This window comes from Clarias gariepinus, chromosome 28, assembly GCF_024256425.1.
Source record: "Clarias gariepinus isolate MV-2021 ecotype Netherlands chromosome 28, CGAR_prim_01v2, whole genome shotgun sequence".
Taxonomy (NCBI): Eukaryota; Metazoa; Chordata; class Actinopteri; order Siluriformes; family Clariidae; genus Clarias; species Clarias gariepinus.
In genome coordinates this window covers 5,260,868-5,286,125 of record NC_071127.1, presented here as the reverse complement: position 1 = coordinate 5,286,125, position 25,258 = coordinate 5,260,868, and the positions used below count along the sequence as shown (strand labels likewise).

The 25,258-nt window shown below is 41.1% G+C and overlaps 1 protein-coding gene across 1 annotated transcript; it reads right to left on the bottom strand.

The window, feature by feature from the left end:
* Positions 1-1,853: 1,853 nt before the first annotated feature.
* LOC128515876 (protein Hook homolog 2-like) lies at positions 1,854-25,258 on the bottom strand. Its single transcript, XM_053490117.1, has 22 exons — positions 25,086-25,258; positions 21,824-21,906; positions 20,654-20,726; positions 20,495-20,545; positions 19,541-19,673; positions 19,280-19,347; positions 18,203-18,265; positions 17,876-17,956; positions 14,115-14,278; positions 13,703-13,843; positions 13,259-13,460; positions 13,014-13,124; positions 12,786-12,873; positions 11,690-11,753; positions 11,214-11,351; positions 9,844-9,931; positions 8,111-8,145; positions 7,939-8,021; positions 7,703-7,806; positions 5,554-5,661; positions 3,554-3,625; positions 1,854-2,585 (listed from the first exon to the last, which is right to left on the bottom strand). Exons 1-22 carry the CDS (start codon positions 25,128-25,130, stop codon positions 2,454-2,456), a joined length of 2,127 nt encoding a protein of 708 aa, XP_053346092.1. The 5' UTR covers positions 25,131-25,258; the 3' UTR covers positions 1,854-2,453.

The following is a 25,258-nucleotide window of genomic DNA, read 5'->3' as shown; positions in this document are numbered from 1 at the left end:
AAATATTATAGCTCATAAAAATCTCATTAAAGAAAAGTTTACCGTATAACAAATTAATGATTTTTTTCTTGCTTATGTGAATAAGCGGGTGCTATGTGAATTCGCTATAAAAATATTGCAGTTAAATAAACCTGTGCTGCTTTTATAAGAATTGGAATGACCCAACCTGACCAATCAGAGTTGAGAACTCGGCAGTGATAAAGAATCACACACTTGAGACACGTGGTCTGTTTTCCGGAACTATCTGTCCATCAGGGTGTTTATTGAAAGGCAGAAACGCTGAACATTAGCGCGGCGTATACGCCGAGTGTCGACCTGTCGTCCTCTCCCTGCTACCGTTAATGATGCAACACACACCAATGTAATGAATACACACAATCAACACACCTCAGGATGAAACAAGTGACCAGTTTTAAATAACACACCAAAAGAAAAAAACCCAAAACATTCATATTGTACAGTAGTGTTTCACTAAAACACATTACAGCTTTAAAATAGAGACACACTCTTACAGTTGTACAGTGAACAAGAGCGAACAGGGCAGTCGGTCTTTGCGTTCAGACAGCCAGAAAACAGTTAGTGTTTAATCTATACAGTAGTGTCAACATGACCTACGTTCATTCACAGGTTAAAAAAAAAATAGTTAAAGAAAGAGCTTTATGCTTTGGTATGTTGTTCACTCAAAAAACAACAAAAAAACATTTGTTGCTTGTCTGAGTTTAAGAGTATGTATCTAAAATTAAGCCTAAAACCAAAAATTTCCAGCATTTTAGATAAAAACAAAACAAAAAAAGTATCCACTTTGATTAGTGCTTCTTTGGAGTAAAGCGAACATCATAACACGTAAAATTCATTTCTAACCACAAAAAAACAAACAAAAAAAAAAACATTATAGCATCTCCGGTTCATCTCGAGTGCAGCTCTTGTAACTGACTCAAAACTTCACTTATGTTCAGTTTGTACGACGTTTATATTCGATAGCAGGTCAGATAGTGACGTCGCTCGCTTCAGGATTCGATGCGCATCGGTCTCTAACCTTCGACACGTCGTACACGTGCGTCGCACTTTCAGTTTAAAGCGAGTGATCTGCTCTGAACTGGATGAACTCTTTGGCTTTGTGTCACGAGCAGCGCATGTTTCATAGTATGAAAGACTATCAGCAGGCGGGGACGGGCGATATGACGGGAAACTATCACATCATGACACAAAATTCGATAAATGAACAAAACACGCAGTCTCATCAAATCTGCTCATGAGGTTTTTAACGACGTTAAAGTGTCGAGAAATGTGACTCTCCGGTCAAGTACCATGTTGTTAATTACAGCGTCGTATCGCCCGACTCTGCACTTCACGGTCTGATTTACGTCGTCAAATCTAAAGATGGCTCGAAAACAAACCTTTAAGTCTGCTTGTATTAACACTGACTCACCGGTCTATCTTTATTCAAACGATACATCTCCTGTGACTGAAATGCAGACCGTGAGACCAATGTACAATTATTAGTCCAGCTGCCGGTTGTCCCTCTGTGAACTTTTTAGTGTTTTTTGGGACGAACAGTAGCTGAGACAAAGGCACCAGAGATGTGTTCACTCTCACAGTGTCATGGTAAAAAAAAACAACTCAACAACAGGATCGACTAAAGTACGTAATCAGAGTCTACACACGTTTTACTTTCACTAAGGTGCTAAAAATCATTTGGATTAAATAAAGAAAAATAGGGAAAGAGAAAAGGTGTTAGTAATAATAATTATAATAATAGCTATCTAAAATTAAATCTAGTTAACACCGATAATTAAGAGAGAGATAATATAAAGACAAATAGGAAAAAAGTTTAAAAAAAAAAAAAAAAAAAATCAACCAAATCTCAGATTAAAGCGGTTACAGAAAATGCTAAACAAACCATAAAAAAAAATTTAAAAAATCAGCCATGTGTTTGATCACCACCATCATTACGTGCTGATGAACATAAACACTTAAAAGCGTCACTCACAAAGAGACAGGAAGAGAAAGAAAGTAAAGAGTAACAAAAACAAATAAACTATTAAATTGAGTTAAATTTAAAAGCCGTCTCCTCGTCCCCTGATTCCCGACTAATTAGAACACCGAGAAACATTTACTTTGATCCGATCAGATCAGACTCGGCTAGGGACAACCACAAGCTGTTTAAAGCACTTTTAACCCCGAACCCTGTGAGTGGAGGAGATGAGATGAGAGAGAGAGAGAGACGACTTTGCACCTTTTCTTTAAGCTGCCGTGGATAAGAGCGGCATGTCCTCCACACGACAAGAGAGTTTGAAAAATAATAATATAGCAGTGAATCAGCAGCATGTAGAGTCGCAGTCTGGAGGACGAACGAACAGGACGTGTCTTCCAGCAGAGCAGCGAGAGGAGAGTTTAAGGCACCGGTTGGTCAGACTGTGGCTTACTAAACCCTCTTATACTGTGCGAGTGTGTTATCTGGGCTGAAGGCGAGCACTCAGACCTCTCCGTGCCTGTGTGGACTGTCTCTGCTGGGCGAGGAAGGACTGAGCTTGACCAGGAACCCCGGAGCGCTCGTTCGTCACCTTCTGATGGAGAGCCATGCCCTGCACACAGACAGGAGGGAGAAACCACACCGGGTCATTCTGGTACAGGAACATCATCAGCAGCGTCATCATGTAGAGTCACTCTAACTCCTGTGTAACTCTTTTTTGAAGATCTGCATATGCCCCATTGGTGCGCCTGGGCAGTGATGGCGCAGGGGACTTAGATGGACCCAATCATCTTTGCTTACTTTTTCTTCTTCTTCTTCTTCTTCTTATTATTTTTTTAAACATGACCTGAAGTGATTAACTACTCATACACAATTTAATCATTTAAAATTGTGTTGATTAAAGAAAAAGGTGATTACCGTATAATGTAATAATAAATAATGTATATTTTATCCTAAATCTATTTTTCAGGAACATCCTTAAAACAAAATACACTTATAATACGAGTTTAAAGGAGCTATGAACATTCATTCCCTCTTAAATATCACGAGTTGGGCAGGTAAAGACAACTGAACTGGAATGTGATGACGAGGGAGCGTAATGACACACTCGATCAAATAACTGGGCTTGGTAACGTGGTTAAATGGATACAGGTCAGATTTCTAGAACTAAAAGGAATAATTGTTACCCCGAAATTAAACATCACGAGGGTGGATATTTTACTGCGTTCAATAAATTCAGCTGCTTAAAGGGTTAATGAAACATGGCCAGGACAATTTTAGTGCAATTTACAATGTAAAGTATTAAAAGGGGAAATGGTTAAAAACAAAAAAAAGACAGATGGTCTGTGCTGCCGCCTAGTGTTCATACAGCAAGTGCTCTATAGATAAACGCTTACAGAATGACGACTCCGGTCCATTTGTGAACAGATAAACCATTAAAAAAAAGGGGGGGAAAGTATATATATATTTTTTTTTTACTAACAAGGAGAACCCTAATCTATCTGAAGATATACTGCTGTAACAACAGGATTAGGAGATAAGAGGAAAAACACCGTTCTGGATCAGACTGAAGTTCCTTACCATGTTGTACCAGGCGCTGATTATCAGCTTCTCCTCCTGATCGTGTCTGGACCGGCTCTTCTCGAAGTCATGCTACACACACACACACACACACACACACACACACACACACACACACATACGTGAACGGCCTTAAATCTCAAATCACATCAAGTTACGCACTCTTTACATACATTTGTTTGTTTTTGGCGAATTCTTGAAAATTTCATCGAGTTTAAACCTGATCTCATTGCAGTTTGGACCAAATCAACAGTTACTCCACCTGACATGGTGTGTGTGTGTGTGTTTTCAGAAAATTGTGTCTCTGTGGAATGATGTAACTGTGACTCAAGAAGTATACACTGAGTGGCCCAAAAATAAAATCAAACACTGAGGTTTTATTCATTCAGTCACCCTTAGCTTTAGCATGTGGTGTCCAGTTCATGTGTGAAAATGACTCCTCGGTGCTCTCAGAACCACTCTATCGCTTTTTAAAGTCCTGGAATATACAGTACTTCCATCAGTGAAGAAGAAAACTCCATAGATGTGATAACCTGGTGAATCACTACATTCAGGTGGTCAGCTGAATTTATTTTATTTCCACATAACGTTACTGAGTCTAGACCTGAGTAACTGATCAACCCCAGATCATAACACTGACTCCAGAGTCTTGTACAGTGGACACTATGCATGATGGGAGCATCGCTTCATGTCCTTCCCTTCTTACCCTGACACGCCCATCACTCTGTAATAGGGTCAGTCTGGACTCATCAGACCATGTGACCTTTTTCCATCGCTCCAAAGTCCAGTCTTTATGCTTCCTAACAAACTGAAAACTTTTATTCTGACGAGTTTCACCCACAAGTGGTTTTATTATGGACACGCAGCTGTTTAGTTCCAGTCCTGCGCGTTCTCATCACTATTAAAAGTAGCTGCGGTTTCTACTGTTGATTTTTCACCATGCAACTACACCAAGTGTTTAAGTCATCTCCATTTTGACTCTGACAATATTTCTTGCACAAAGTATGACTTCAGCATTATCCGTCCAGGTTTTGATGATGGTTGAAGTCATTTTAAATCTGCTTAAGTTGTTTTCTTTGCTTGATGCAGCTCACAAATTTAATCCTTCTGAAATGCCGACTTTTTTTTTTATTTAACTTTTTTTTTTTTTTAAGATGACTTCATGTGAAAGTTTAAGCAGTGATGAACAAGTAAGCACACACACAGCGGGACACCAGGGGGCGCCGGTGACTCAGAAATCTCTCTTGCCCAGTACAGTGGAGTTGCTTTCTTGGAAGTTGCTAGTGTTTCTAAGAAGAGTTTCCTTTGTAGTTATACTAAACACAAATTCAAGTGAAATCGGCCAGTTTTATTGCGTTCTAACAGGAAAATTATTTCTCGTCATTTTCAGTAAGTCGGGATATAAATACTCAGTTCACACTGTGAGTCCTGTTACAGAGCTCCTGATCTACAGTCTGAGTTACAGTGAACCTGATCAGTGATGTTCTGATATTAAAGACGATACAGAACAGAAAGAAACTAAAAACAGTAACAGCGACTCGTTAAGCGTTTTAAACACATGTCCGATTTGTAGTGAGTACCAGTGAATGAGGGCAGATTTTATGTTCCTTGGAACAATTAGTTTCCCCTAAATCATGTTCTATTTTTTTGTGCTTCCTTTTCTAACGCTCTCATGAATCAGACCAGGCCATTATTATCTCCACCTCACACACACACAGGTGACTTTAAAGCTCTGGCTCACTGGTAGCATGTGAGAGATGGTGATTTATTCTCATGACACCGACATGGTGGCGTCTCTGAGGTCTGGGCCGATCACTTACAGTGGCGATATTACATGAGCTAAAATAATCACATCGGAGTTTTAGGTTGCATCTGCTGCTTGTCTGCGGGAGACATTGGGACACATTATCTCCTAGGTCTCACGAGGACCGACCTCCAGGATGTCCATCCACACCAGACAGACTCGGGAATCCTTTATGGCAGTGATCAGCCTGTCTCACCTCTAGGTTTTGGATTCTCCGGTCTCTCTCTGAGAGCTGGTTCCTCAGAGCCTGAACCTCAGGAGCAACCGAGTTGGGCTTCTGATTCGGGTCCAGCGTCTTTATCACCTACACACACACACACACACACAGCATAAATGATGCTGACACCCAGGGAAAGTCAGATTGTTATCTATATTATAAAACACAAGTGAAATACAGTAGTGATACCTGGCGTATTGTGACAGAAAAAAAACCCTCGTAATAACGAAACTGTGAAACAGTGCACAGTGGAGGAGCAGCTAAATGGGGCTACAGAGCTCACACACACACAACATTCAAAAAGCATCTGCCAGAAAAAGGTGTGTATATACGTATGTTTGTGTGTGTGTGTGTGTGTGTGTGTGTGTGTAACACATAGGTGTTATATAAGATCAGTGGGCGATCAGACATTAATGTTTCTGCACCTCAGCAGTGCTTACGCAGAGTTTGCTTACACACACACACGCTGGCTTTAGGTCTCTACTATTTATCTCTAATGTCTAAACATGTCCGCAACACACACACACACACACTCACACACACTTCAGGTACAAAAACACCAGCAGGACAGTTTTATTTTTATTTATCAACTAGTGACTGAAATAAAAAGTCTTTAAAAAGGCCTGAATGTTTGTCCTCCGTGTTAATGTTTGTGTTAATGTTAAACCTGCATTGGTTTTGCTTACGAGGTATCAGAGTTAAACAGTGTGTGTGTGTGTGTGTGTGTGTGTCTCTCAACAGACAAGAAATAACGATAAAAACAAAACAAAACACATACAACGCGCTAAATTACAACAAATAATTTGTCAAGACTAACTACGACAAACAATGAACTCAGGAACTAATGAAGGAAAAAACACAAACACAGCAACAGACCACAACAAACTCACTGTATTAGGAAAAAACCCTGAACTACAATAAGTGACAAACACATGAGCTGAACTACAACAAACACAAACTACAAGCACACTGAACTACAACATGCAGGATTACAACAAACTACGATAAAACATATGTGTGTAAGCAATGATGACGGGCCCAAGCACCACCGCCACGCAACACACAACCTTCACACCTCACACAATATGACGTATTGGGGCTAATGTCAGTGTGTGTGTGTGTGTGTGTGTGTTAACATTTGTGGTGTGTGTGTGTATAAAATAGGGGAATTTTATGTTAAGACCGCCAAAAAGCTGTGGTGTGTGTGTGTGTGTGTGTGTGTGTGTGTGTGTGTGTATACACAATAGGCCGCAGATGCTGGAAAATAAGCCTCAGTGTGATGCTACTCAGTGTGATGTCACTGAATATAAGGTTAGACACAAAGTTATTAATTACAGTTCAGTGTACGTTTAAGGTATTATCACGGCTGAGCCGTTTGAGATCAATAATCCCTCTACACTTCCCTAGTTGGAGTAAATCAAAATCCATAGGGTGCGTTTTTGCGAAAGTTGTTGCTCATACACTTGCACGTATGCTACGCAGCAAATTCTCTTGTGAGGGTGGGGGAAAAACTTTTTTAAAGATCCTTAGGAGAACAGTGAAAATAGTGCTTGGGCCCTAAAAATGACACTGAACTACAATAAACAAACACGCTGAACTACAATAAAACTACAACGAACATGCTGAACTACAACACGCAGAATTACAACTACAATAAAACAAAAACACTGAAGTACAACAAACTACAACTAACAAACTAATCTACAGTAAACAGACTAAACAAACAAACTACAATAAACACACTGAACTACAACGATCTACAAAAACACTGCAACAAACTACAAACTAATGACCAACACAGTATGAACTACAACAAACACCAAACACACATGTACTACAACCAAACTACAACAGACAAAAGCAAACTAAACAATAAACAAACAACATAGTAACAGTTATAATTAAGAAGAAGAAAAAAAAAAAAAAAAACCACAAACAAACTGATCTACAATTGTAAATTACAACAAACTCTATTGAAGAATAAACAAAGTAACAAACTACGAACAATAACAATAATAACAGAGGGCCATAAGGACTAACCGCGGGGTCGCGACCTGTAAACTGGATGACTGGGTTTAACACACTGCTCTGTATACCGCTGCGCGTGTGTGTGTGTGTGTGAGTTCACCGTTCGAGCCTTTTCCATGTAGCGCTTGTATCTCTCCTCCATCTGTCTCATGTCCTCGTCCTTCTTTCTCAGAACGGTCTGCAGCTCGTCAATCTTCTTCGCCACTGAAACACACACACCGGTTTATCCCGTTCCCCCCTCTAATGATTAATTTATAACGACTACACACACACACTGTTCAGTCAGTAACGGAGGTGTGTGTGTTGAAGTTTTATTAGAGTGGAGTTTATTATTACTGTTGTTGTCCGCGCCGGGCTTCAGGTCATCGATCACCTCTCGCTTCTTCTGCAGATCAGAGTGGGCTTCATGCAGCTTCTCTCTACACACACACACACACACACACACACACACGTTTAAAACCCCTGCGGTTATGCACCTGCTCAGTGTGTAACACACTCAGATACTCACAGATGCTCTTCTAGTTTCTTCTGCAGCAGAGACGACTGAAGTGGAGCCGAAGGAAAGAAAAAAAATACATTAAATATTTTAACTTCATTTAAAGTTCTTTACACGAGTGGAGCTTTTGGTAGTTTAATTGTGTGTGGTGTACGAGTACAGTAGGGGCTGCAGGACTAAAATATTTTTTTGCTGTAACTAGTCCACTCGTTAGTGCGACCCCTAGTGTACACTTCAGTAACTCTTCACAGTAAGACAGGCACAGATGGGCGGTACTTACGATGGCCTAGGAAGCAGATGATTGGTCGATCAGTGGGAGGGAGGGGGTGGGGTGCGGCGAGGAGAGACACAATCAAGCAGGGATTTAATATATTTTTTTAATTCACAGCAACAGCAAGCAAATCACACATGTTACCGCTCTCACACACACACACACACACACACACACACACACAAGACAGAGCACACTTTAGATCAAACAAGCAGGGATCATTACAAATGAAAATCAGTTTAACCCCCAAACCCAATTCTTCACCAGATGTTTAATCAGGTTATGCGTCTCTATTCATTTATATAGCACAGAGCAGTGCATCATGGGTAGACTGTTGATTCAATTACATTCAATTTGTCTTCAGTTTTTTTTTTTTTTTTTTCAATTTGTTTCTACAAATTTGTTTCAAGCGGAGATATTCCTTATAGGTCTTAAAACCTTTAAACACTACTACAAGTCTCTAGTATGTATTAAACCGCTGTGTAATCTGTAGGGACGGGAATCACCGGTCACCTCCCGATACGACGGGAAATTGTTACAATTTTAAACTTAAAAAAAAAACGTTTAATGAGTAAGTAAATGTGGCCTGGTCCTTACAATATTAGTTTTCTGACTAAAAAAAAACAAAACGAAAAAACAAAAAAAAAAAACAAGTGCAGCCTTTAAACAATACAAACTAACTTCAAATAAAATGAAACAAAAAAAAAAGCTACATTTTTATCGCAGCGTATCTCTCTAACCCCTGTAATCCAGTCCATTAACCAGGACGCTAATGATTAACTTCATCACCTTAACTTAGTAAAACTGAAGCTACAGAGCAAACGTAGCTAACTATCAACAATCTGCACGTCTACATCGTCACACACTCACTCTTAAATCTCACATCAGTATCTTAAGTTGTTTTATTTCTGACACACTTGCTTCCACACCAGGGTCAGACTCGGGAGGAGGCGTGGCTTTCCCCCATTTTTAAAGTTTAACGTCGAAGATGTTAATCAGGAATTCAATTCAATTAATCAGTCATAATTACTCAACAGAACGTGGGTTTGTTTCTAGCAGCACATTTCTACATAATAGTTATACGAGACAAATAAATGAAAAAAAATTAACTTCTAGCCTCACTTTTCTGCAGAAATACAGCTGTGTAAAGCCTGAGCTGCAAGTTCGCCCTCTTGTGGTTAAGTTAGTAGACATGTGAGTCAACATCAACAGAGAAACATCATGCAAAACAAACACCATCTGTTAACGTGATAATTTGGTGCTAAACGTGTAGCTACATTATTGTGCAATTTGTTAGCTACAGAACATGGGCCTCGTAGCTCCAATGAAAATCTAATAAAATAAATCAAAACAAAACCTATTTGAGAGGAAAATTTTATGGAACGCTGTTTATTCCTGCACAGACATCCGTCAACATCAGCAAAGTGTGTGTACATGCAAAATAAAGATGTGTGTGTGTGCTGATTGAACGTACATCTTCAGATTTGCTGTCCTGCTCCTGTAGAGCTTTCTGTAAGTCCTCGACCTGAGAACGCAGCTCGGTTATCTGCTGCTGACTCAACCTGAGACAGAGACAGAGAGAGAAACTATGAACGAGTGAGAGTGGTTACAGCTATAAGAACATTCGTAAAAGTTCCTCAACACAACGTGAGACAGATAATGTAAAGCTGTCAATGATAGAACGAAAACATCTGATGGAAGTGTTACATTTCAATTACATCTTGCTGTGGAAAAAAAGAAAATAAACTGAAAGTGTAGTCGAGTGCGTTTTAAAAGTGAAACTAGCCGTCACAACGAATAGTTTTCTTTTACCATACTGAAGAATTGTAATGGACGCTTTAAACTGAAATGAAAAACTGCATCGTATTTAAAAAAAAAAAAAAAAAAAAAAAAGGAGGATGATGGACAAAATACTTAAGGACTTTAAGATCTGCAACCAAAACTCGGTGTAAAAACAGATAGGAAAAAGGAGATTTTTTTTTTTTGGAAACGTAATTAAGCATAATAATAAAAAAAAAAAAAAAGAAAAGAAAAAAAAAAAAAAGTGTGACAGACTGGAGGAACCTGAGTGTCCACCACTGAGAGTCCTGACTGAGATCTCGATTCTACTGAACAGCTTCTTGGATTGAAATCTTAATAAACACAAATCCACATTACATTCATCCAGTGGGAAACCTTCATAGGATGATTAGAATTAATAATTAAATTAAAATAATGTTTTTTTCTGGGAACTATTAACAGTTTAAGTAAAGACAGCTACTTGGTTTGAAACGTAAAACACGAAGATAAACGGCAACAAAAAAAAAAAAAACATTTAGCAGACGGGCGTTCGAGAAGCTGACCCTGCGATAATCTCACTTCTACAGTATTTGCGTCAGTAATAATCCCGCTCGTGTGTGTGTGCGTGTGTGTGTGTGTGTGCGTGCGTGGGTACACACTCTCGTTATTCCGTACGAAAAACTATTGTATGGCTTTACACACCGCTGCCCTCGTCACAACAATTATTTTTTTCTTTCTTTTTTTTTTCTTTTAAATGGAAAGTGCATCAGTAGCCCGTAAATTCTCAACCCTACCAGGCATGCAGAGTGTAGGCAAAATCTGTGATGCAATCTGTTGCTTTGTCAGCCCACACTGTGCCTTCTGAAGATGGGAAATGATGCACACAAACACACACACACACAAGAGTGTAGGCATGATCGCGCTGCTTTCGGAAACTGACCTAAATGCTGATGTCATCCGTATCCTTCATCAAAGAGCAAAAATAACAACAAAAACAACGACAGCAAAACTGACATCATGACGACAGAGAGACAGACAGAGAGACAAAGAGACAGACAGAGAGACCTGTTCTGGGTCTCGAGTGTGTTCTGGCTGCGCTGTGCCTCCTCGAGCTGGGCCTGCATCTGACCGAGTCTCTGCCTGTACGTCTCCTCCTGAACACACAGCATCTTATTCTCGTTCTGAAGACGTACCACCGACTCCCTGGACCGGAGACAGGACAAATAGAGAGAGATAGAGAGACAAAAAAGAGAGAGAGAGAGAGAGAGAATCAGGATGAAACCTAAACCTCAGCGATTCAGAGATAACAGACTCTGTGGTTATAACCGCCAGCTAATGAACCACAAAACAGTCGCAGCAGTGTGTGTTAGACAACAACTGTTTTTATTTTCTGTCTTTATCTTGTGCGTTAAATTTTATCAAACTAAATTAAGGCCCAGACTGACCGTGTTGTTATCTACATCATCAGAAACAATCAATCCACAGTGTGTGTGTGTGTGTGTGTGTGTGTGTGTGTGTGTGTGTGTGTGTGTGTTTTTTACTTAAACTCTGTGGGCATGATCTCAGATGCCAGGTTGCCCACCGCTCCGTCAGAACCCAGAGAACCTGCAAGAGTCCACACACACACTGTATTAAGATAGACAGACATCACTTTTTTCTTTACTGATGGATGAAAATTAACAGAAAGACGTCTCCTCTGAATAAATAGAAAGGTTTTGTCTGTACATTAGTCAGATCTCGTTCTTTTAATCATATCTTGATGTTCCATATTTTCAAACACACAAATAAGACAAAAAAAAAAAAACTTCTTGTCTCACTTTCCTGTTCAGTGAGAATGGCTGATCTGCAAGTGCGCCCTCTTGTGGTGTTAACAGATAAACGTAATAGATCGACAGAGAAACATTATGCAAAACAAACACTACTGGTTAACGAATTTAAATGTGTGTGATGATTTATACACAATGTTAAATGTTTAGCTTTCTGTTGCATAATTTCTTAGCTACACGGGCCTTGTAGCTCCTGTGCAAGTGTAATAAAATAAAAAAAAAACCTATGCAAGAGGAAATTTAATATACATTTGTTCATTCTAATATATTTTTTTGTCGCAACATCACGCAAAACTGTCCTGTGAGAAGGTATTGTAACTTCTACAATCCTTAGATCTCTGCCTGAAGTTTAATCTGCACCATCAGTGAATCTAAATGTTGAGTAAAAGTGATGTTATGAACAGTTATGTGTGGGATTTAATAATCTACTTTAAAATAATCTACTAATGCGCTACTGTCTCAATGTAAACACACCCGTAACAAATAGATATTAATTAGAAAAGATAAAGTGAATATTTTTACTGGGATTAGTTCATATTTTCACTTTGGCTGAAATAACAGCGCTGAAGTGGTATAAGTGAATTTTAACACGCTGGAGTCATTTTAAGGCAAAACTTCATCTTTATCCTTTTATCCACTTTTTCCATTTCTCATCTGTGATTCACTCTCCGATTACCGAACAGGGAGTGTATTTGTGTAAAATTACAGTGTTTCAGAAAATGAAGTGTTTAATCTTAGTTGCAGGTGGACATGAACGTGGGCTCTCTGGTTATAAGTGTTATAAGTGTACATGAGATTAAACTGCACTAACCTGACTGACTCAGACATTTCTGCTGCACCTGAACACAGCGAAGCTCCTCGTTTGTCTCCCTCAGTGTGTCCCGCTCAGATATCAACCTCTACACACACGCACAAAGTCTTGTCTTAGGAGTGTTATTGGAATTACAGTATATAACACACAAACACACCCTCTTTTTCTCACACAACCCACAGTCTCATACACTCATGACTTTATTAAACCCCACACACCCCTCCGTACCTCTTTCTCTTTAATCAGAGCCTCGTACTTGTCGTTGAGGTTCTTGTACTCAAACTGCCACCTCTCTGCCTTCACGGCCTCTGAAGAGTGTCTGGAGTGAAGCTCGTGTACCTGAGAGGACCAGAGGACACGCCACAGTCATGTGACACGAACCATACCATCAAGACACGCCCCGGTCTCACAGAACTGACTTTATAACTCACAGATGTTCAGTGTGTGGTGTGTGTGTGTGTGTTGGTCCGTACCTGTCTTTTGTAGGAGTCGAGTTGTGTGCGTCCAGCGTGGGCCCTGCGCAGCTCCTCCTCCAGCTCACAGGTGCGCTGCATGTACACCGTGTTCTTCTCCTCCAGTAGACGCACCTGTCTCCGCAGGTCCCCCAAATCCTCCAGCTTACGCTTGTACGTCTCGACCAGCGCCTCCAGACGGCTAACACGGTCCGACGAGTGTCTGTACAAAGGCGGGACAAATCATAACCGTTCACATCATGAGTCTGATAAACCCAACGGCTAAACGCCTTTTACTTTTAAAACCTAAATAAAATAAACTGGTGGGTCTCCATCATCTCCATCACTCAACCCTTCCTCTGAACTACTGCAGCAATAATAATGTATTCCTTGTGATATCTCAGAACGACAGAGTATTAAAAAAACGTAAAAAAATACTTGATTTATAACCAAGTGTGTCTGTACCGAAGAATGTCCATCTCATCTTTGAGGCCCTGAGCCTCCTGGGCGAGGCTCGTCAGCTCCTCGTTACGATGCTGCAGATCAGCCACGTCTCTCTCCAGAGCTTCACTAAGTACACGAAGGTCATCACGGCTGTTCTCCAGTCTACACACACACACACACACACACACACACACACACACACACAATCAGTCTCTGACTGTACATTTCACTCCATCTATGGGATTCAGCATGGAGTCCCAAATCTCAGCCTGTGGGCCCAATGTGGAGCTCCACGCTGAGGACCATAGGCATAGAGACGTAGAGCTTCACGCCGAGGCCCTCCACGTCCCAGCCCGTGGGCCTCGGTGTGGAGCTCCACGTCTCAGTCTCATCCCGTGGGCCTCGGTGTGGAGCTCTGTGAGGGAGACTGTACCTGTAGTTTTCCTCCTGCAGTTGCTCGATCTGGCTCTGAAGCAGCAGCAGCTTCTTCCCTGTGATGGTGGTGGACGTGTCCTGGGGTTCACAGCGACTCAGTCTCTCCTTCAACGACTGGAGCTCGGTCTGCAGAGAGGACTTCTCCTCCATCATCACAGACAGCTAGAACAAACCCACAGACAGTGTGTTAAGCAACAAGTCCAAAAGCTCTCTAAAAGTGTTTCAGACTTTCTTCTCTCACACGGACTGTAATAAAATGTCCTTTAAAGGTTGACGAGGCTTTATTACATTACACACGAGAATAACCTCACAGTAATTATTATACTTCTGGTCCAAACACATGAGCGGGATCTGTTTTAAATTAGTTATATTGAAGTTCATGAAGTGAAGGCGTCTTGCACTGGACGGTGCTAATTCCAGCATACAGACCACTCGTCAGGCGCTCAAAACCGGTTCTGAAGCAGGTGAGAACCTGGCCTGCAGGAGCCATCTCTGCTCTTCAGGACTGTTTCGAGTGCACTGACTGGAACATGTTTAGGGAGGCTGCAACTTACGGCGACTTCACTGACTTGGAGGAGTACACGTCATCAGTGACCAGCTACATCAACAAGTGCACCGATGACGTCACTGTCTCCAAGAGCATCATCTCACGACCCAACCAGAAACCGTGGATTACTGCGGAAGTGCGTGCACTTCTGAGGACCAGAGACTCTGCCTTCAAAGCGGGAGACAAGGTGGCCCTCAGAACAGCAAGGGCCAAACTTTCTCGGGCCATCAGAGAGGCAAAGCGCGCACACGCCCAGAAAATCCACAATCACTTCAGGGACAGCGGTGACACACGGCGCATGTGGCAGGGCTTACAAGCCATCACAAACTACAGGGCGACATCACCTGCCTGTGACAGTGACGGCTCCCTCCCGGATGCGCTGAACAACTTTTATGCTCGGTTTGACAGGCAGAACAACGTAGCGGCGAGGAAGACCACCCCTCCTCCGAACGACCAGGTGCTGTGTCTCACTACAGCTGAGGTGAGGAAAACTCTACGCAGAGTCAACCCACGTAAAGCTGCTGGACCAGACAACATCCCAGGCAGAGTGCTCAGAGAATGTGCTGAACAGCTGGCAGATGTTCTCACCGACATCTTTAACATCTCTCTGAGCAGCGCCGTCGTTCCCACGTGCTTCAAGGCCACCACCATCGTCCCCGTGCCCAAGAAGTCTACTGTGTCCTGTCTCAATGACTACCGTCCCGTTGCACTCACACCCACCATCATGAAGTGCTTCGAGCGGCTCGTCATGAGACACATAAAGACCCTGCTGCCCTCCTCACTGGACCCACTGCAATTTGCGTACCGTCCTAACCGCTCAACGGACGACGCCATCTCCACTACACTCCATCTTGCCCTCACACACCTTGACAAGAAGGACACATATGTTCGAATGCTGTACATAGATTTCAGCTCAGCATTCAACACTATCATCCCCCAACAACTAATTGGGAAGCTGAACCTGTTGGGCCTGAACACCTCCCTCTGCAACTGGATCCTGGACTTTCTGACCGGTAGGCCTCAGTCAGTACGGATCGGGAACTGCACCTCCAGCACCACCACACTGAGCACTGGGGCCCCACAAGGCTGTGTGCTCAGTCCCCTGCTGTTCACACTGCTGACTCACGACTGTGTAGCAACACACAGTTCGAACCACATCATTAAGTTCGCTGATGACACGACCGTGGTGGGTCTCATTAGCAAGAACGACGAGTCAGCGTACAGAGAGGAAGTGCAGAGGCTAACAGACTGGTGTAAAGACAACAACCTGTCTCTAAATGTTGACAAGACAAAGGAGATGGTTGTTGACTTTAGGAGGACACGAGGCGACCATTCTCCGCTGAGCATCAATGGCTCCTCTGTGGGAATCGTCGAAAGCACCAAATTCCTGGGTGTCCACCTAGAGAAGGACCTCAGCTGGTCCCTCAACACCAGCTCCCTACAGAAGAAAGCCCAACAGCGTCTCTTCTTTCTGAGAAGACTGAGGAAGGCCCAGCTTCCACCACCGATCCTGACCACCTTCTATAGAGGAACTATCGAGAGCATCCTGAGCGGCTGCATCACTGTCTGGTTTGGGAACTGTGCCATATCGGATCGCAAAACCCTACAACGGATAGTGAGGACAGCGGAGAAGATCATCGGGGCCTCTCTCCCCTCTATTGAAGACATCTACACCACACGCTGCATCCGCAAAGCCACCAGCATTGTGGCTGATCGGACACACCCCTCTCACACACACTTTACACTCCTGCCATCTGGAAAAAGGTACCGAAGCATTCGGGCACACACATCCAGACTGTGCAACAGCTTTTTTCCACAAGCCATCCGTCTCCTCAACAAAAAGGGACTGGACTGATAAACACAAACACACTCACACACACACAAACACAAACATTATCACACAGCTTAACTCAACTACCTCAAAATATTGAGACTGGACTGACCAATCAACACAAGTGCAGACACACTGACCTACACCACCAAATTATCGTACACACCAACCTGTAAATGCTTCACTGTTTTTAACAATCTTTTTGCACAATGATCATTACTGGACTACATTTTTGCACTAATTCCTCAAATCTTGCTGCTGTTTTAAGGAATGTTTGTTTACCCACTACCTCAACACCATATTTTATGTTCTGTTATGTCGTGGTTGCGCACTGTCACTTTGTTGTTGCTCTTGTTTGCACATTTGCACGTGCACTTTATGTTGTCTGTAAAAATGTTACTTAGCTAGTTAGTTTTTGTTAATTTATGTTGTAATTTATGTTAGATCTCTCTGTCTTGTCTCTGCTAGCCAGTTAACTACGCCTCTTGGTTAGCTAGTTTAGTGTCTCTGTTAATTTATGTTGTAAGTTTATGTTGCATGTAGCACCTTGGTCCTGGAGGAACGTTGTTTCGTTTCACTGTGTACTAACTGTATATGGTTGTAATGACAATAAAGCCCACTTGAACTTGAACATGAACTTGTTTTGTCCTTCCATGCTGTAGATGTTAGAGAGAGAAAACTCGGCCTGAGACGCATGCAACTCCAAACAGGACCGAGGCCGGAGTGGAGACATGTGGCGAGTAGAGAACACGTGAAGCTCGTGTCGAGGAGAAGACGTTTACTGCGAGATATGTATACTCACGTACACACGGACGTCACGGCTCCGTAACGAACCCCATACACTTAACAGGGACAAATACAGGGACTCAACTCAGCACCGAGGATTTAACCACTAACATTTTTATATATACATATAACCATATACACACGTATATATGAAGGGTGTGAGTGTCAACCTCTAGGGCAAATCCGACCTTTGATCAGTTTCTGTTTGAAATCAAGAAGTCTAATCTTTTAAGTAACAAGAAAAAAAAAAAAAAACAAGCATAAAGCAGATATCTTGGCTTCTCTGAAACACTCACACACTCACACACTTCTAATGTTACAGAGTCCCTTTATGAGTGCGCAGCAAATCAGGGAGACAAAAAAAAAAAAAAAGTGGTAAGACAGGTCAAAATGAGACAAACTGGCGGCTGGGTGGACATAAAACACGCTGCACTTCAGACACACACACTGCAATTCCCATGAAACAGAGCTTACTTAAAAATCCAAACATATGAAAAAATCAGATTTAATGTTAAAACACATGATACAATAATAAAGGTAGTCTGAAACAATCATGCAAATTATATACACTTAATACACACACACACACACACACCTGCTGCTCGAGCTCTCTGTAGCGTTGAGACGCATGGTCCTTCTCGTCCAGATCCTCGCTCAGGAAGTAATACTTCCTCGACTAGACAGAGAACGAGAGAGACGCAGTACAACAGAGTCACATAAGGAAGTCTCCGTCCCTAATCACACACTATACACTAGGACACTGTCCAGCTTTTAGGCCATTCTCTGGGTGTGGGAGGGGCAAACTCTGTCAATCACGAGCTAGTTATGGGAGTCAGTGAGCTCGATTATGTGGAAGACGGAGAATAGCGCCGCGTTACCGCTACAGAGTTTTTCTGGAGTCAGTTTTAAGCGACACGCTCACCTGATAGTCAAAGTCCCCGTACAGGTCCGGGCTTCCTGACTCCACGGGCTCTTTGGTTAGCAGCTGGAGAACAAAACACAAGTCCGTTTTAGGGTTTATGATCTCCCTTAAAGAGACCCAGAGTGGACTGTATACAGAGGCAGCGCAGTGAGAGGTGTGTGTGTGTGTGTGTGTGTGTGTGTGTGTGTGTGTGTGTGTGTGTGTGTATATATGTCAGGACTGGAACACCAAGACACCAAAAACAACCATGTCTTGGTGCGAGGGTTCGATGGCTTCTTACATGTGGGTACGAGTAAGTGGTCGCATACAGAGCAAAGGAAAAAAAACTAAAAAAAGAGGGAGAAAAATAAAAATACACAAGGGCATGGAAAAAAAAGACAGTAAGACAGAAGAAAAGACAAAATGGAAGAAAATAAATATAGGGGGACAAGGAAGGGACAAAAATAAAGGAAAAACAAGAAAAAGATTTAAGAAATAAAGAGAAAAGAAAGATGCACAGGGACACAGGTAATAAAAGGACAAGAAAAAAAATGGCAAAAACGCCAGGGTAAAAACAAGGAGAGTGGGACAAGAAAGAAAGATAGGGGACAGAGAAGAAACAGAAATAAAGAAAAAGCCAGATGGAAAAAAAAGTTATAAAAGAAAAGGAAAAACAAACAACAAAAAAAGCTAAAAAGGCATGAGGGCATGGAATAAAGAAATAAAGAAAGGAAAAAGACAGAAAAAGAGATAAAGACAGGGATAAAGGAAACAAGAAGCGAGAATAGAAAGGACATTAAAGACATGATTAAGAGACGGAGTAAAGAGATGAAAAGAAAGAAGGATGGGAAATGAAAACAGTAAGAATAAAAACAATAGTCAGAAATAAAAAAAAGAAGAGAAATGAAAACAGGGTTAAAGACAAAGACGGACAGGATGAGGCTGATTGAGGCCGAGAAGGAGGAAAAAAAAAAAAAAAAAACATGAGACAGAAGTAGTAGAAGTAAGACAGTGGCAGCATGGACGAGGACGAGTTTGGTGTGTCCTGTTACTGAAGTGTACGTCTGATGGACACGTGACTCTGAGGAGTGTTTATACCTCCTGGATGGCGGTCATGACGACGTGCTGGACCGACTCCTCGAGGGTCATGATCTGCTGAATGTGTTCTACAGGAACGAACACACACACACACACACACACACACACACACACACACACACACAGTGTTAACACCCTAAAGTCTGAGCAAAGCCGTTACTATAGAAACGGAGCGACGTGATGAGACACGCCCGTGACCGTTCGCTCCTAATGATCAGACGTGACTGGTGAAGGGCGTGACCATGTGGTTTCCCAGGATACCTTGCTTCTTCTCGCAGCTGACGGCGCAGCCCAGCACCAGCTGCACCAGGCGACCCAGCTCCGTCACGTCCCCCGTCTCCCCGATCAGAGCCACGTCAGGAACGTGCTGCTCCGCCACCTGCTGCCCCAGAACCTGAGAGACACAGAGAGAGATTAAACATGAGGAGGAGTAACTCAGAGACTCAAAATATTCTAAGAAAAAATACTGGCACCCTAGGATAAACATCACGCATGTTGCCGCTGATATTATACACTTATACAGTAATCTGTGTAGACGATGGGAACTGATCAACATCTCCTGCACGTACAAGTGTGAAGAATATTACACAGTGCTGTGAAAAAGTATTTGCCCCCTTCCTGTGTTTTTGGTTACACTTAAATGATTCAGATAACCCGTGTAAATACAACATGCAGTTTGTAATTGATGATTTTATCCTGCCTGCCCCTAAAAAAAGTAAATGCCCCCCTAAACCCTTGGCAGCAACAACTGCAATCATGTTTTTAGCGATACCTGGCGATGCGTCCTTCACGTTGCTGTAGAGCTGTTATTTTGGGCCGCTCTTCTTCGCAGAAGTGTTTTAATTCAGCCACAGAATTTTCGAGCATAAACGTCCTGTTTAAGATCACGCCACGTCATCTGTGTCAGATTTAAGTCTGGACTTTGACTAGGCCACTTCGAAACTTAACTATTTATTTATTTTTACTTTTTTCACATCAGGCAAGACAAGTTTGGACATTTTTAATACTGTATATTAAAACCTTAATAAATGACATCATTTAAAAACAGAATTTTGTATCTACTGTGGTTATCTTTGTGCAATATTAAAAATGTGTGTCATGATCTCAATAATTTAAGTGTGACAAATATGCAACAAAAACAATCATCAGGAAGGGGGCAAATATTTTTTCACAGCACTGTAACTGAAACCCAGTAACTTCCGTAGCTGCACTCACGTCGTGGTAATACTCCAGCATGCTTTGAAGGATCTTCTTTAGGTTGCTGACCTGAAACACACACAGTTTACAGATATATCACCTCAGTGTGTGTGTGTGTGTGTATTTATTAGAAAGAAATTAGAATTACTAATATTAGGTGGCTGCAAATGTAAATACCTTGATCCTCCAGTTGTCTCCGTTGTCCTCCTTTATCCTCCCCAGCCATGTCTCATTAAACCAGGACGGGTCTCTGGAAGTGTAGAGAGAGAGAGAGAGAAAGAGAAAGAGAGAGAGAGAGAGAGAAAGAGAGAGAGAAAGAGAGAGAGAGATTTAAAAGAAGAAACACATCACGTATATGCGGAAGGCCCTTACCACAATGGGAACGCAAGAGGTGAGAAAACTTTTGATAATCGGTTCAATATTATTCATGTAAACACTTTAATCTGATGATTTCTCACCTGACGAGTTTCCGCGAGAAAGGAAGAATAATATTAAACTAAGACTTCTCTCTTTTACCCGTCTTTACTTTCATGCATTTGACTCTCTGGTCTGATTGTCTCACATTTTCACATGTGGTAAAGAATCTCACCAATCAGAGATGAGACTGAACGCTTGTAACCAATCATAACGCAGAAGAAAACCTCAACGTTGCTGAAAAGAAAAAACAACTTCTCTTCCTTTTTTCCCTCTCTTGTTTTCAGCAAATTAAATGTTTCACAGCGAGCAGAAACACTGTGTTCTGTAAAAAAATAAAAAATAAAATAATAATTATTATTTATTCTGATTAAATGCCTTGTGCTTGTAAACACACATCTTATTAAATCACTGTCCATGAAAACAGTTAATCTGAAATCTTTATTCAGGAAGATTTCATCCAGATTAAAGAAATATTTTTCATGAAGTGTAGCGACTTGATAAGGATGTGTTCCCCCTTTTTATTCTCGGTTCTCCTCATACAGTCTAAGGGAGATTTTTCCTCGCCACACAGTCGCCCCAGGCTCGCTCACTAGGGATGATTTTTGTCCAAAATCTAGGACTTTTATGTCTCTTTGTCTCTTATATTCTGTAAAGCTGCTCTGAGACAATGTGCATTGTTAAAACACTTTTCTGAATTTAACATTCAGGACTAATATATAGCAATATTCTTTTTTTATTTATTTATTTTTGGGAACTTTTACAGTATAGGACTGTGGCGTGACATAGCCGACTTCTTGGGTTGAAAACATTTATCTTCAATTAAGGAAAAAAAAGGATTTGGGAACGCTATGGTTTCTACTGAAATCAGACACAATTGACATTAAAAAAGTACATAAATGTTTTGGGACACACACACACACACACGTTTACATTTTGTGCAGCACGTGAGCGACGGCCACTCCGCTGGTGAGGTCTTGTTTGCTCGTACATGACGGCACCTGAAATATCCTCAGCTGTAGACAACAAGAAAACAAAAATAACACTGCATTAAATGTCAAGATGTTACAAATTTCATCTGTATTCCATATTTAAGGTCTAAAGAAGATCTTCTGCCCGACATCTGAGGAGTCCCCAGCTTGGTGTGTTTATACAACAGTTAGTTTAAAATCGAGCAATCTGATTGGACGAGAGGTCTCGAATGTGCGGTGATAACTGAGGTGATAACAGTACTGAGGAGAGAGCAACTGCCTGACAAAACACACATTAACACCCAGTCACAGAAGCACTTTCAGTAAGAACACACATCTGATAACTTGATGTCGTCCAAAACAACACGCCGTCTCAGAAATTACCCTGAATCGCCTCAGCGTTTAGCATTTACGCACCTGAGCTGAGCTTAAATGCTAACCAGCTCCTAACACAAGGCTAACTTCCAAATACCCCTCTAATCCCTAATCAAGTGTGTGGAACAAGGGATTGTACACCCTACATAGTGCACTAGCTTTCCATTTAACGGTAATTGGGATTTATCCCAAGATGAACAGATATGATATTGTCAAGCGGAAAAGAAAATTGTAAAATTTACCGGACTGTCCAATTTCTTCTCGGTTTATTCTCCTTAACTTTTGGCTACACAGCACCGGTAAGAGTTTAAAACTACTTTCATCAACTACCTGGACTCCATATTAACATCAATAAGCATCAACTGTTATAGCTGAGCTGCCAACTAACACACAGTATGAATGCAGATCAATTCCTGCTATCTGTTATCACCCAGATGAGGATGGGTTTCCTGTTGAGTCTGGTTCCTCTCAAGGTTTCTTCCTATTACCATCTCAGGGAGTTTTTCCTTGCCACTGTTGCCCTCGGCTTGCTCACCAGGGACAAACTGACCATTCTGATTCATACACATTCACATTCTATACTTAAATAATTATTTTGATGGTGTAAAGCTGCTGTGCGACAATGACAATTGTTAAAAGCGCTATACAAATAAAATTGAATTGAATTAAACCTCCTGTTAATTAAATTAACTTAGTCAGTCGTGGTGAGGTAGCTTTTCCAGCCACAGAAGGATGTGTGTGGGCAAAGCAAAATAACTGGTTAAATAAAGAAACAAATCATAATCTGTAGAGAACAAATAGTGTTTCACATCACATCATACAAACATTATTACTTTTGAGGTCACGTTGTTGTAATGAATGTTAGAACAGTTGTGCTGATATTCATCATAACAGCACTCTATCTCGTGTCATATTGCTTAAGTAAATGGACATCGCTTTCATTGGTTTGCATTTAATGTCAAACCTGGGAAACGAGACGTCGACGATGTCCTGAGACCGGTGTGGTGGCCTTTGCTCGATTACACAACAAATTGCTTCTGGCTTAACCCGAGACTTTGGACAAGTGTTTTAATCTTGCACACAGACACGCAGAGCTCCTGGGTTCAAGGCACAACGACGGCAAACCATAAAAATAAACTTTATTCCTTTAATTCTGTTTGAAATGTACTAGAAATATAATATTCATGTAGTAGAAATATAATTATCATTATTAGAACTATGAACTAGCATAATTACACATCGTTCACAGGAAAAGAGTTTGGAGAAATAATTAATGTAATCAGTGATATTATTATTATTATTATTATTATTATTTGAGGTTGAAGCCCACGTTCATGTCTGTGTGTCTCTCTGTACAGCAGAACTCTCTGTCTAACTTATTAACACAAAGAAATCCCATTCTGTAAGGTTGAGTATCTTACGCCTTGTTTACACTAAGCTGTCCTTCTTTGGTGGTGAGACAAATACACTCCCTGTTCAGTAATCGGAGAGTGAATCACAGATGAGAAATGAAAAAAGGAGATAAAAGGATAAAGATGAAGTTTTGTCTTAAAACCACTCCAGCGTGTTAAAATTCACTTATACCACTTCAGCGCTGTTATTTCAGCCAAAGTGAAAATATGAACTAATCCCAGTCAAAATATTCACTTTATCTTTTTTAATTAATATCTATTGGTGCAGGTGTTTGTTTACATTGAGACAGTAGCGCATTAGTAGATTATTTTAAAGTAGATTATTGAATCCAGCTGGGGCTAAAATGATTCCTTGAGTAACTCCATGAAAATTAAATTACAAAAAATCTTCTGCCTCGAAGCTAGAAGGGAAAACAACAGAAATTGTCAGTAAAGGCTTCTGTTATGTCTGAGCTGTAGATTTTAAAACTTTTAGTTCTGAAAGTTAAGTTGCACAACTTAGTGTTTTTGTATAATTATTTATTTTAACGTGTGCCTTAATTTTTTGATACTTGAAGTCATTTGAAATACCTTTTTAAAAAAAAATGACATCTGAGAAAAGGCTTTAAAATAAGAATGTGTGGCACTGTAATACACTTAATTCATCTTAGTCATCTTTAAGCTATTCCTTATATTGTGAATAATGACACTGTCTATTTTTGATAAAATGTTTTACGCATTTAAAAAATAAAATTAGATTTTTCTAAAAAGAAAAACAATTAATCTTTGTTTCTCTTATATATATATATAAAATTTTGGTTTAATTAAGCAAAAATATATTTTATCCGAATAATCGATTACATTTTTGGTAGACTACTCGATTACTGAAATATTCGATACCTACAGCCCTAAATCCCATACATAACTGTTTATAACATCACTTTTACTCAACATTTAGATTTCACTTATGGTGCAGATTAAACTTAAAATATCAAAATATCTAAGTACTGCAGAAGATTCATTAAACTCTAACAGAATCTTTATATGATGCTGTAACAAAATCTGGAGAGATAAAATATTTTCGGAGACTGGTTTCCCTGAGGTCCTCCAGTGTATGAAACATACAGACAAATAAATCCGTTGATTTTATTTGTATCGCTGGCTGGTGAGAAGTGACGTAATCGTTAAACCGGAAGTTGCACCTGTTCCACGCTGGAATGTTTACTAAAACTTGTACTTGGTTTGAAACCCAGATAAAGTGCTTTAATTCCCTACACCACACTCTAAACTGTGTGCCGGACCGTATGCGGTGTTTAAACCGGTGTAGACTCGATATAAACACTCTGCTGTAACTGGGTGAACTGGTGCTAACAGGCTAACGCGGCCCGGCTAGCAGCAGGTAGGCCGGGTTCGCTCACCAGCAGGTGGGTTTGAAGGTGTAACCGGTCGGTAACTCACCCAGCTGAGTAACGAGTCACACAGCTCGGCTTTATCCACGCTCATACCGGCGGAGAGAAACACACACACACACACACACGGAGCTAGCGGCTACCGGAGACAGCGCGCGACACACACACACGCGCGCACTCGCTCGCGGAGAGAGTTTTTAAAACTGCTGTTGCTGAGTGACA